Below are 14,798 nucleotides of genomic sequence, written 5' to 3' on the forward strand. Positions count from 1 at the left end.
TGTGGTCCGGGATCACAAAGACCAGCAGGAGGTCCGCTGGCGGCAGCATCAGCAACTGTTGGTCCTCTGCTATAGTGCCGACAGCATCTAAGTCTCTTGTTTACCACCCACCCACCCACAGCACGACCCTGGCCCACCCGTCCGCCAGCCTCCTCCCCCCCACACACACACACCCTGAGCTCAACCCACTGTGGAGATGTGGGAAATTCCTCCACAATGAGTTCTTTGTTTACTTCTCTCGCCCGCTTCCATGTGAGCAAATTTACTTAAGAGTTATTTTTCCCTCTCTCTCTCTCTCTCTCTTCACCAGAGGCCACCACACCCCTTCACCCACCACAAAACAAAAAGAAGACCTTCGCTGTGGATAATTCGCATCTGGTAGGCCAGAGCACACACACACACACACACACACACACACACACACACACACACACACACACACACACACACAGTGATGGGACCACAAGGGAGGCGTTCTTCTGTCCGTTTCTCAATCTCCTGCACAGCTTGGAATTTCCCCCGAGGCTCTAGTGTCGTCGACCGAATGATCCCTCCTCCTCCTCCTCCTTCTTCTTCTCCTCCTCCTCCTCCCGCCAATCACCTGGGGGGACAACAGTACCACTCCTCCTCCTGCTTCCCTCTGGCACTCGCTTCCTCACGCCGCCCTCCCAGATTTCCCGAAGGAGGCGAAGCCACCGCCCTTCTGCGACGCCGGGAACTACAGAGACCCTTCGCGGGGGCGCTTCCCTTCAAGGATCTAAGGATCCTTCAGGATGCTGGTGGTGTTATTGCTGTTGGTCATGTCGAAGTCTGCCACGGCGTGAGTACGTCTGTGGCTCCGGCTGGTGGGAGGGTAACATGGTGAGGAACAGGTTGGTGAGGCAGGAGGAGGGGGTGGGCCACTCTCAGCCTCGTGGTGATGGACCAAAATATAATGTTGTATCAGAGGAAGTTCATACATAATGACAGGATACGCTCAAGACAAGGAAGGTATATACTACGCCTAATTACGCTACAGGCACGAGAGCCGCTGCGTCGATATATCTAGCCCACTACGCCTAATTACGTTATCGGCACGAGGCCATTTGCGTCGATATATCTATCGCGCCACGGCTAATTACGCTATCGGCGTGAGAGCCTCTATGTCGATATATCTATCGTAAGAAAGTTATAATGACGGGGTATGTGGTAAAAAAACTTCCGTTCTCTGACCCCTTGGTAGACGTCGGGGGGAGGGATATCGAGCCACTCCTTTCCCCGAAATACAAACACACGCACACACACACACACACACACACACACACACACACACACACACACACACACACATACAACACCTTCAGGAAGATCCTCGTCTCCTTCGGGCCACCTCGACTGGTCGTAGCAAGACTGTATTGAGGCACGGCTGTGGGCGTCCATCAGCCACACACGAGTGTGTATGCTAAACTTTGTATATGCAATCAGGCTATGCAAATCAGCTTATGAGCCCCTTTCAGCTCACCGGGCAATGAAAATGCAAAACAACGTATTTTTGGGTCACGAGCTGGTCTGAAATTTGGCCAGGATGATGGTAGAAAGTTGCGCTCTAACTAGCCATGGTTAGAGAGGGACCATTTCCCATTTTTTTTTTCTCCCCCTCTCCTTTTATCCGAGAAAATGCTGAGTGATGGTGATCATCTCCGGATATCCTGGGGGAAGCTGCTTGAAAATTGTGGCGCTCGATGTCTTGACTATCATTTATACCGAGAGAGAGAGAGAGAGAGAAAGATGAGAAGAGACAAATGATTATAGAGGATGGGAGTCGGTCGGTCCTCTATTTTTTGTGTGTGTGTCTTCCACAACAATGATGACACAAAAGGAGACCAAAATCATGACAAATTGTCTACCGTAATTGTTCGCTGTGGGGTTTGTTTTGGTCGTCAGCCAAAGAGCAACCCAATCGCTGGCCCACAACGCCACACGGGGGCGGAAGACGCAAATCAAAACACGAAAAACCCTTAGTGTGGCCAGAGACCCGAGAGCGTCCGTGACATTAACACACTACGACATGACTCTCTCAACCCTGTGGGAGTTGCAACTCCCATGGCAACACAGTGAGACGTGTGGCACCATTAGGGACGTCATGACCCTGTGAACTGGGCTTGCTGAGCAGGCGGTGGCGCCCTGATAAGCTGGGGCCTCGAGGGAAGCCGGGCTAATCAACATACATAATTAATTACAAGGAAACTGGAGAACTCGTGTGGGTTAAGTATCAAACGTTGAGGGATAAGTGTGTGGGGGTCGTGACACTTCGCATTACATCCTAAGTTTACCGAGCGAGACAACAGCCAGTGAGTTACAACGCCATCTATTGCTGTGGGGCCAAAACTGCCTAAGATGCAGTTTAGGATCACGTTCCTAGATGGCGTTGACAGCCGTGTAGTTCGGTGTTTACATACCCCGCCAAGAGTTTCAGGCATGGAGCAAAACAAACGGGGAAAATGGCTTTGAAAAATATCAAGTCTTTCTAAATCACTGAAATCAATACTGTGATATTTACCCAGCAATAGATTGTTCAAGCGTCCTGTTCTATTAAGTAAGACTCCCTAAATACTTAATACTTGATATTACAAAAGAATGACTTACAGAAGCATAGTAATGTATGCGTCAAATGAGATGATGGGCCCACTACACAATCAATCCAATATGACGAAGGGGACCCACTACATCACAATATATATATATATATATATATATATATATATATATATATATATATATATATATATATATATATATAAAATATATATATATATATATATATATATATATATATATATATATATATATATATATATATATATATATATATATATATATATATATGGGACTTTTATTGACTTCATTAATGAGGCTGATTAATTTGAAAATGTGTCTGAGGATTACAAATGATGTTCATTATCTCAAACTGAACTTAAATCTAATGATAACAAAGTGTTTATTGGAGTTACAGAGCCGAACCTTAATCTTGTTCCGTAGTTAATTGGTGTTAAAGGGATTACATGGATTAATTAACCTGATTAACATACGACAAGAGGCAGTACTAGGATACAGGCAGTAACCGGAATACAGGCGCCTGAGATTGTAACGGGATACAGACAAGTTGAAGAAAATGTTAAATTCTATAAATAATGATTAAAAATGTAGACGATTTTGATTTTTTCATGATAATTAATCAAGACATGCAAATTTTACCTGAAGTGATAAATGGTAATGTAATGGTGGTGATGTATTCTCCATTTCCTCCTCTCACACCACCCATTCCTCAATTTCCCCTTCACCTACATTCCCTTATCCTTCTCTCTTCTTCTCTCCCACAAGGACCTCCACCTCCCACGTTGGGCAAAACCTGGGTTCGAAATTTTAATCATTCTTTTACATGACCTCTGGTGTTTGGGGTGGTAATTAGAAATGTGGTCCCCCAACCCCCCTATTTTTCAAAACCATTTCTAATTGCTTTTGTTCTTTTTTCTTTTTATTTTACCTATTGTTGTGGTGGATGTTTATCGTGGCTCAACCACACTGGCTGTGTCCACAGGCTGCTGTGTCTCTCTGCTGTGTCTCTCTGCTGTGTCTCTCTGCTGTGTCTCTCTGCTGTCTCTCTCTGCTATGTCTCTCTGCTGTGTCTCTCTGCTGTGTCTCTCTGTTGTCTCTCTCTGCTGTGTCTCTCTGCTGTGTCTCTCTGCTGTATCTCTCTGCTGTGTCTCTCTGCTATGTCTCTCTGCTGTGTCTCTCTGCTGTGTCTCTCTGCTGTGTCTCTCTGTTGTCTCTCTCTGATGTGTCTCTCTGCTGTGTCTCTCTGCTGCGTCTCTCTGCTGTGTCTCTCTGCATAACATTCCTTTCCAGCTATAGATTATACGAACTATAACAGCTCCTACTATATATTCAGCTATATCCTTCCCTATAATAATATACCTCCATGTATGATGCCAGTCATGTATTATGGACAGCATCATATTCCCCCGCGCCCGCCCCTCCCTCTGAGTATAATATCTACTTTATGTCCTCCATTATACCTCCATTATGGAACCATTTGTAGTTTCCTGTTCATTATACTCGCCTGTATGGATCCCTTGCTGGTCTGGGCCATATTCCAGCTATAATTACCATCGTTAAGGTGGTCGGACGTTAGGCACACGTTGCCTGGTGAGTGGAGGACTGAGCTCCGTCGACCATCACTTGTGGAGGGAGAGGAGGAGGAGGAGGAGGAGGTCTCTCTCTCTCTCTCTCTCTCTCTCTCTCTCTCTCTCTCTCTCTCTCTCTCTGTCACATATGGGGGCAAGACACTCATTTTTTTTCTTCTTTTAAGCTTTGCTTTGAGGTTGTTCTAAAAGCTTTGTACCACAGCTGTAGTTCGTCAGTGTGGTACACAGGCGTACCACAGTGCTGTTCTTACTGCGGTACAGTTATAGCTTAACTGCAGCTCCCCTTCTGGAAGAAACACTTGTACCACAGCTATCTTTTCTTTTGCGGTATTATATAAATCGTACCACAACTGTACCATCTGTGCAATGCAGTCGTACCACAGCTGCATTTCTCTTTCTGCATACAATCACGCCGTAGCTGTGGTTCCTCCTGCACCACAGTCTTACCACAGCTGCAGCTCTGCTGTGGCGCAGTCCACGAGCCACAAGCCTCGAGCAGAACGAGAGGAGTAATATAATACTACGTCATAAAACACAGACAATAATGCTCAAAAGTTGACATTACTATCAGACATAATCCTTTGTTTTCATTCTTTATTACGTTCTCTATAACCTTTATTGTTTATAGGGGGGAGAGAGAGAGAGAGAGAGAGAGAGAGAGAGAGAGAGAGAGAGAGAGAGAGAGAGAGAGAGAGAGAGAGAGACCCTTTTCATTTCACAGATGGCAGTGTATTTTTCGTCCAGCAATATTTATCTCGAGTGAGAGATGGATTTCCCATCCCTGCCAGTCAGAGTGAGGGAAAGGCCTCCCCTTCCCCCCTACCTAATCCCTGCCAGTCAGAGTGAGGGAAGCGTCCATACTCCCGCCACTCAGATCTGGGACACGGACCTTGCTCCCGCCACTCAGAGTATGACAGAGGGGACTTCTTACCCATGCCACTCAGGGATCGTAGGATAACCTCACACCTGCCACTCAGAGTGAGGGAGGAAGAGGAGGAGGAAGAAGACACCTGCCACTCAGAGTGAAGGAGGAGGAGAAGGAAGAAGAGTGTCCAAACCGGTCACTCAGATTACGGGGAAAGGCTTCCAACCCGCCAGTCAGAGGTGGGGAAGATCCCTACACCAGCCAATCAGACATGCGTTTCTCTGGGACGCCCACACACCAGCTAACATGAATAAGATGCTCCTCCCTTCCTGATGTCGAACCTTCTGAAACAACTTCAGGATATACGAACTGCCAACACTTAACCCTGACCCACCCACCACACGAAACGACGCCTACCATCACGACATCGACACACGAAAACGACCAGACACTGATTCACGAATACCCAACAAAGCCTGGCCAAAGCAGACGGCTCCACACGAACGGCTCGACGAATCGTGAAGTATGGACTGATCTGGTCGTGAGGGACAGTGGCCATTAGCGATATCAGGGGCCATTTAGATACCTTCTGCCTCGTCGTGAGGGGCACTGGCCATTTGCAGTATCAAGGGCCATTTAAAGACTTATACTTCGTCATGGTGGGGCTGTGGCCATTTGCAATATCTATGGCCATTGAAAAACTTTTACCAGTATGTCATCCCACATTAGGAAAAAACAATTTGGAGAAGCAAATGAAATCATTATCATCCAAATTACCTGTCATTTACAAGATAAGCCATTAAGAACATTTAAAGTATTACAGGCCTTTTAAAAGATTAAAAGTTTATCACATTATCAAAGGCCTTCCCGTAAGCACTCTGAGAGATCATTTTCTTTATTTTTTAATACAAAACTGTTCTTTTAGCGTATCCGCTGGAGCGAGACGGGCTGGAGACAGAGAGGAGAGAGAGAGAGAGAGAGAGAGAGAGAGAGAGAGAGAGAGAGAGAGAGAGAGAGAGAGAGAGAGAGAGAGAGAGAGAGAGAGAGAGTGACCTTCTGACAGACGACATCATAAGCCAGGACCAGATAACCTCTCGTGACCCTGAACAATGTTCATTGCATCGTCAGGAAGGAGAGAACTTTTATTTACGAACCCTCAAGGTCGTGTATATATACATATACATTCCTATATTCCTTTTTTTTCCCTCTCTGAGAAGTTACTAAACTTTCCCTTAATCTTATGCAAACTTTTGAAGGTTACGGGACCTTCTTACCTCCTTGAAGGGAGCTGCTGTGTTGATATGTAAATCGTAAAGTCCTCATATCTTTCGTAAAATCTCGCGTTTTATGTGACACTTTAACATAAGCAACGAACAGCTATCTGAATAATACACTATGTAATACAGCTGAAAAAAAATGTATGATGTATTTTGGACTGAGCTTTTCACTCATCTTTCATTCACTCAAGATTTTTTTTTTGTATTTTCAGTACTCGTACGTTTACTCATTCTCGAATTATCTAGTTACGTATCTAGAAAAATAGTTGGGTCAAAATAATGGCATCCAGAGCAACAGTTCCAAAGGAAGGTATCTAGAACAACTTCTCCGTTCCTAGGTATCTAGAACAACGGACCCATTCCTAGGTATCTAGAACAACTTCTCCGTTCCTAGGTATCTAGAACAACGGACCCATTCCTAGGTATCTAGAACAACTTCTCCGTTCCTAGGTATCTAGAACAACGGACCCATTCCTAGGTATCTAGAACAACTTCTCCGTTCCTAGGTATCTAGAACAACGGACCCATTCCTAGGTATCTAGAACAACTTCTCCGTTCCTAGGTATCTAGAACAACGGACCCGTTCCTAAGTATCTAGAGCAACGGTTTCGAGGAGAATGTATCCAGTACAAGGTTTCAAAGGGCGTACATCAACCCCGATATGCCCCAATGCAAGTTCATCTAATCATGATAATGTATCTTTATGTTCGACACGAATTAAATCTTGTTCATGTTCAACAGATTAGAATGTTAATGAGATAAAGGTTATTTATGGAGCTGGTCGGCAAAACTGGTGGTATTTTAATTGCCTGGTTTCTAATGGTAGGAAGAGGAAGGGCTTAAGTGCAAGGCTCAAGCAGTGAGTCAAACATAATTTTCACGATTGTAAAGCCAATCTTTCCCTCCTGTTGTTGAACCTGTGGTTGTGAAGGTCAAGAGGAAGTTAAGATTGAGGCTGAAAGGTTTTCATGTGCCAGACTTCACCGAGGCCCTGAAGACCATACACAATGTACTGTCGAGGTATATCTATCTGGTTTTTCGCGTGTTAGACCCACGACATTGCAGACCATAAGCGACGAAGACTGACAAAGTATAATAATAATAATATATATATATATATATATATATATATATATATATATATATATAAAGCTTTCTGTGTGATAGATATATGAATAAGAGGGTCGTATATGTCGAATAATCGAGCCTTATATACATATAAGTCCTTCTATCTGCTATATCACAGGGTATGAGGGCCATAAATGTATGATCAGACCTTATAAGTATATAAGACTTTTTCAGGTAGTCTTCAAGCATCATGATTACATAGATTACCTTAATCAATTCATTAAGAAAGACAGACGGAGTATATGTGCTCGTAGTCAACATGTTCCTTTGTACCGTTGGTTTTTTTTTTTCAAAAGCGATGTCAAATGAATGTCAGAAATTACTCTTAAGTGACAGCAGATAAAACAAACACACACACACACACACCACACACACACACACACAGACACACACACACACACACACCACACACAGACACACACAGACACACACACACACACACAGGGACACACTGATTATCATGAAAGACTCACAGTAGGGAGGAATAAATTTGGCAACTGATTGTGTGATGATTGGGTTTGTGATTGGGTTGATGATTGGGTTTGTGATTGGGTTTGTGATTGGGTTGAGGGAAGAAAGGAGAGTGGTCCGGAACTACGAGTATGAAGAAGTGTGTTTGTGGGATGCGAGTTAAAAAGTGAGTTTTCTGAAAGGGCGAGTGAAAGTGATTTTGCGAGTGGCCAAGTATGAGTGACGTCGTGTGATGGGTCGTAACAAGCGTTGTTCGTCTGGTGATGGGTCGTAACAAGCGTTCGTCTGGTGATGGGTTGTAACAAGCCTTCGTCTGGTGATGGGTTGTAACAAGCATTCGTCTGGTGATGGGTTGTAACAAGCCTTCGTCTGGTGATGGGTTATAACAAGCGTTCGTCTGGTGATGGGTTGTAACAAGCGTTCGTCTGGTGATGGGTTGTAACAAGCGTTCGTCTGGTGATGGGCCGTAACAAGCGTTCGTGCGGGAGCGTAACACCGTGTGACTGGGGACCGTAACACCGTGTGACTGGGGACCGTAACACCGTGTGACTGGGGACCGTAACACCGTGTGACGGGGGAACGTAACACCGTGTGACGGGGAACCATGACTGGCCCTTAATGTGGACACTGACATTAACTATCATTGCTAATCAAAAAATCATGGCAGTTACGATCTTTAATTACATGCAATATGACATATCCTTCACGGGTGTAAACACAGTATGTTCGCAATCTGATACATAATGATAATAATAATAAACACGTCTGGGTTACATTCCCGTAAGATTTTCTCTAACTGTGGGGCACTTTATCTTCTCCTGGTCCCTGTTTATCATTCAGGAGCATCTAAACTGTCTTCAAACTGCTCACTGGCATCACAAGGCCATTAGAACATTAACTACACCAGTCTACAATATAAGCATGTCTCCATCCACAGCTGCTGTGTTTATGTAGTCAGGTTCCCCAGGCAGCCGAGGATTACATGAGTCACACACTCGTCAGCTCACTCATCTGTATCATCAAAGTAACGTAGTGGAAGTTTTTTTTCTTTTTTTTACCCCCACACACAGCTTGTTTCCTCAGCTAAAGCTCTTCTTGTTGTTGCTGATGTGGGTGTGGTGGTTTTTGAGACGAGGTCACAACCGATGCGTTGGTATTTTTCTTGTGTGGTTCCTGTGTTGTGTGAAGGTCAGGATGGCTTGAGGGGGGGTCAGCCAGGTGAGTGTGTGTGTGCTACACAGACGAGGAGGCTGGAGGTCAGGGTAGTTGATATTAATCACATTATTCACGTGTAATTACCATCGCTGATTGGTTCCTGAGGAGGCAGGAGTGGTTCCCTTGTTGACGATGATGAATCATGGCAGATAGGGAGGTATAGATGATGGGAAGGAGGTCACAGGTCAGGTCAGGTCAGGTGACGGGTCAGGAGAGAGGTCAAGAGATGTCCTAGTCCAGGGATACGCAAGGGAGAGTAGAGATGACCTTCGCTCAGTGTAGCTTTTGATCTTGTATAGATCTGTGCCTCACGACCACGTCTGTGCCTCACCACCACCATCTGTGCCTCACCACGACCATCTGTGCCTCACCACCACCATCTGTGCCTCACCACCACCATCTGTGCCTCACCACCACCATCTGTGCCTCACCACCACCATCTGTGCCTCACCACCACCATCTGTGCCTCACCACCACCATCTGTGCCTCACCACCACCATCTGTGCCTCACCACCACCATCTCTGCCACACCACCACCATCTGTGTCTCACCACCACCATCTGTGCCTCACCACCACCATCTGTGCCTCACCACCACCATCTGTGCCTCACGACCACCATCTGTGCCTCACCACCACCATCTGTGTCTCACGACCACGTCTGTGCCTCACCACCACCATCTCTACCACACCACCACCATCTGTGTCTCACCACCACCATCTGTGCCTCACCACGACCATCTGTGCCTCACCACCACCATCTGTGCCTCACCACCACCATCTGTGTCTCACCACCACCATCTGTGTCTCACCACCACCATCTGTGTCTCACCACCACCATCTGTGCCTCACCACCACCATCTGTGCCTCACCACCACCATCTGTGTCTCACCACCACCATCTGTGCCTCACCACCACCATCTGTGCCTCACCACCACCATCTGTGCCTCACCACCACCATCTGTGTCTCACCACCACCATCTGTGCCTCACCACCACCATCTGTGTCTCACCACCACCATCTGTGTCTCACCACCACCATCTGTGCCTCACCACCACCATCTGTGCCTCACCACCACCATCTGTGTCTCACCACCACCATCTGTGTCTCACCACCACCATCTGTGCCTCACCACCACCATCTGTGCCTCACCACCAGTCTTACACGAGGTTCATGCCCTTTCTCCACACCCCTACCCACTGTCTCCACACCCATACACAATGCCCCTTCTCTCACCCTTGAGTACAAACTCCCACACTGTGACCTGGGGTGTACAACGTCACCCAACCACCATCTCCCACGTACACCCACCTATGACGCCCCCCCACTCTATCTACCCACGTACAGCCAACCAACCACCACTCTCTTGGGCTCCCAGTTACACCCACGTACAGCCCCTCTCATAAAAATGTGTGTCTCCAGCCCGTTACACCCCTCTGGGGAGTTTGTTTCCAGCCTGTTACACCCCTTGGGGAGTAAGCCTTCACCCCGACCCATCCCTTTGGGGAGTTAGTCCTCCCTTTTCCACCAGTGAGGACAGTTTCCTAACCCCTTCCATCTCCACTCATGATAGCTGCCCTACTTTCCCCCCTCACTTGTACAAACAGTTCCCCTCTCTTTTCGCACACCCACGAGCGTTTTCCCCTCTCTCTCTTCCTCTCTCCCCGACCGGCAAAGCAGTCATCCCCCCAACACCCACCCACGCCCCTCCTCCTCCCCCAGATATCCCCGCTCGTAAAGCCGACCTCCTCTCTCTCTCTCTCTCTCTCTCTCTCTCTCTCTCTCTCTCTGCACTGGCAAAACAGCCCCTCCCTCCCTCCCCCCACTTTTTTTCCCCCCTCCCCACTCGTAAAACTGTCCCCTTTCCCCCATCCCCACCACCCCTCCCTCTTCCCTCATTCTCCCAATTGTCTCTCTTTTTACTCACTATTTTCCAGTTCACGAACGTACTATCTCTCTCTCTCTCTCTCTCCTTCCTGCGCTTACGTCACCAGCAGCCTGATGCGAGCTCTTGCTAAAACCTTTGAATTAATCTTCTTTGGTCTATTTTTAGAACACGAAAAGTTGGGTGAAAAAAAAAAGTGAGATTATCTCCTCCTCGTCTTTGTGAGACGAGTCACTGGAGATATTTTGAGATATCTAGAAGGTTAATAATAGCACGAGGATCATATATATATATATATATATATATATATATATATATATATATATATATATATATATATATATATATATGATCCTGGCTCTTGGAGGTTTGTATGCTCTATGAAGGTGCGCGTTCATATGCATTTTTTCGTACACACACACACACACACACACATACATATATATATATATATATATATATATATATATATATATATATATATATATATAGTATCTATCGGGGGCTTGAACTTAATCGTACCATCATATGTATTTTGAGGGGTCTCAAATGCATATATATGTAGCCTTGCACCTCACGTTAACCAGACAGAATATTAGTTATCTCGTTAATATATACAAGACTAAAAAGAATAAAAATAATCACCAATAATGGAATATAAAATAACCTTGTGTTTATATACGTAACTCCACCAAAGCTTTTAGCAGAAAAGCTTTAACAGAAATCAACAGTGACTTTTGAAATATAGAACCACACTTGCAATCGCAGGTTCCAACCTCAGTGATAAATAGTTCCTGTTACCACAGATATTTTTCATGATATTTACCCCGACGTGGAAAGTTAAACTCCATTATGTACTTAAAACGCGCGCGCGTATGTGTGTGTGTGTGTGTGTGTGTGTGTGTGTGTGTGTGTGTAAATACTTTATCTATACGTATTCACGCATACGTGCTTGTAAAAGTAGATGCAAACAATACATTCTTAGAAAGGTTGTTGTAGGTTGTAGACAGGAGCCACCCGAGGAGGTACTGCCCTACCTCACTTAGTGTTGAAGTGATGTCTGGGACCATCTTAACCTTTTAGGAGGAGGAGGAGGAGGTGCGAACATGAACCTTCCTCTTGAGTAGGTGGTAACAGACAGGTCTCCCCTTGAAGAGGAGGAGGAGGAAGAGGAGGAGGAGGAAGATGAGGAGAAGGAAGAGGGGGAGCAGGAGAAGGAGCGAGGAAGAGGAGGAGGAGGAGGAGGAGGAGGAGGAGGAGGAGGAGGAAGAGGAGGAGGAAGATGAGGAGGAGGAAGAGGGAGCAGGAGAAGGAGCGAGTGAGCAAAGGAAGGATTTGTAAATTCTTTTCCATTATTTCTTCCCGTCTTCATGGGGGAAAAAAAGAGAGAGAAAATGGGAGAACTTGTAAAATGCGATTATGGAGAGACTTCGTGAGCCGGACCGGGTTGATGGTAAGGTGTGGGGTGTACCCCAGGCTGGACGGGGGGGTTAGTTCTCGCATGTACCCCAGGTTGGGGGGAAAGGGGGGTTGGAAAGGAGAGGAGGGGGAAGGCAGGTTTGGTGTACACCCCAGAAGACCTTAGGAAGAGCTTAGACTTCAATATCCTTTATCGTATTTGATCCAGTCGTCTCTGTCTATGTCCTGAGTTCAAATCTCTATATCCAGCGCCCTCTGTAGCCCACACGGGCTATGAAGAGATCCCTTTAGGATACCACAGTCTTAAGATAGGATGCCATCTAGACGGTTTATTCATGCCCTTAGGGACGTCTCAAACATGTCCTTAGGGTCATCCTAACCGTGCGTGTCCTTAGGGATGAATCAGCCATGCCCTTTAACGTTCGCTTTCTAATGTCCTTCTTCTCTCCTGACGCAGGCGACGGGGAAGGCGTGGGTGTGTGGCGTGGTGGGCCTCCTGCTACACTTCCTGCATCTGGTATCCTGTTGTTGGCTCCTGGCACTCACCGTGCGCCTCCTGGGCTCCCTCCTGCACCGACGGCCCTTCCACACCGCCCTCTACTGCGCCGCCTCCTGGGGCGCCTCCCTCGGCCTCGTTGTGGTGAGTAGTTTTGACAGTTTTTTCGTCTCTCTCTTCGTCTGCAGGAGTTGGAAGAGGCCATCATTAACCACGTGGAACTGTGCTCTTGTTCAGTCTTGTTGAGTCTGTTTCTGTTCGTAACTGATTTCCATACGAGACCAATATCTTTATAACACGCACAAACGTATATGTATATACATATATATATATATATATATATATATATATATATATATATATATATATATATATATATATATATATATATCATTCATGCATGTATATGTTTGCAAGTCATAAGAGAAACTATTTTCTAGGAAAGGAAGCAGAAGAAGTGACGACATATCCTGAAGTGTTTAGCTAAAAGGTAGTTAACTCACGGGTTGAAAGATGTGGATTCATTTCCGTCTGTGGGGAGGAGAGAGAGAGAGAGAGAGAGAGAGAGAGAGAGAGAGAGAGAGAGAGAGAGAGAGAGAGAGAGAGAGAGAGACAGAAGACATACGTATCACGAATCGAGACGAAATAGAAATATTTCAAAGTAGACGAAAAAAATAAAACACTACGACAAACGACCTTAGATATTCAAAAAGGTCACAGAAGATGACCTTCTCCTGACGGGTACCACAGGTCAGACCTTAACTCTGGTGCGACAGCGAGTTTCGACACTCTTCCCTCCACGTGAGGTGGCGTCGCTTCCACACTCCCACACCCCAGTCGCATCTCCTTGCGTCTCTGGTTCTGTCTCCCACAGTCCTGTACCTTTACTGTGGGTGCGACAGTCACTGGGGAGTGTGACAGTCCTTCACAGTCACTGTAGGTGCGACAGTCACTGTAAGTGCGACAGTTTTTCTCAGTCACTGTAGGTGCGACAGTCACTGTAGGTGCGACAGTCCTTCACAGTCACTGGGGTGCGACAGTCACTGGGGAGTGCGACAGTCCTTCTCAGTCACTGTAGGTGCGACAGTCACTGGAGGTGCGACAGTCCTTTACAGTCACTAGAGGGGTGCGAACTGCTTACCTTTCTCACAGTCGTTGCCAGTTCAAAGCAGCAGATACAGCTCTCGTGTTTCATAACGTATCACAATTGCCCAACGGCCATACCCACGCATCTCCAGTTGCTCTGATACTGAAAACTGGATGAGGGTCTCTTACATGTCATTGTAAAATGATGAAGGAAGCCATAGTGAAGCTTATGAAGATAACAAGTAATTATGTCTCTCAAGGTTTGAGGTAAAACTATCTGGCAACTCGTGGATCTCTCTCTCTCTCTCTCTCTCTCTCTCTCTCTCTCTCTCTCTCTCTCTCTCTCTCTCTCTCCTCATCAGTCCTCTACCATTTACTCTCCACCTTTCGCCCTTTATCCACCACACACACACGTTCTTTTTTTTTCCCTACCTCCCTCCTCTCCTTTATTGTCACAGCAAATCCTGCCAAATGACACTCTCCCCTTTCCATCGACCTCTCTCTCTCTCTCTCTCTCTCTCTCTCTCTCTCTCTCTCTCTCTCTCTCTCTCTCTCGTCTCCTCTTCTATCAGAATTATTTCAATCACTCCCTCTCAGTCCCCTGCTTTTGGCCTCTCCCACACTCTCCTCGACCCGAGGAAAATTCTCAAATGTCTATCATCATCGCCTCTCTCTCTCTCTCTCTCTCTCTCTCTCTCTCTCTCTCTCTCTCTCTCTCTCTCTTCTCTCAACTGTTCCTCAACGTCCCTTCATCATCTCCCTCGCTTTCTTTTA

The 14,798-nt window shown here is 46.2% G+C and overlaps 1 protein-coding gene across 1 annotated transcript in view; it reads left to right on the plus strand.

The window, feature by feature from the left end:
- LOC139761451 (uncharacterized) overlaps positions 1-14,798 on the plus strand; it is a 241,618-nt gene that overhangs the window by 207,923 nt on the left and 18,897 nt on the right. The window contains exon 4 of the mRNA XM_071685675.1: positions 12,900-13,082. Within this exon, the coding sequence (XP_071541776.1) occupies positions 12,900-13,082 (183 nt within the window). The remainder of the gene's footprint in view (positions 1-12,899; positions 13,083-14,798) is intronic.

This window comes from Panulirus ornatus, chromosome 40, assembly GCF_036320965.1.
Source record: "Panulirus ornatus isolate Po-2019 chromosome 40, ASM3632096v1, whole genome shotgun sequence".
Lineage (NCBI taxonomy): Eukaryota > Metazoa > Arthropoda > Malacostraca > Decapoda > Palinuridae > Panulirus > Panulirus ornatus.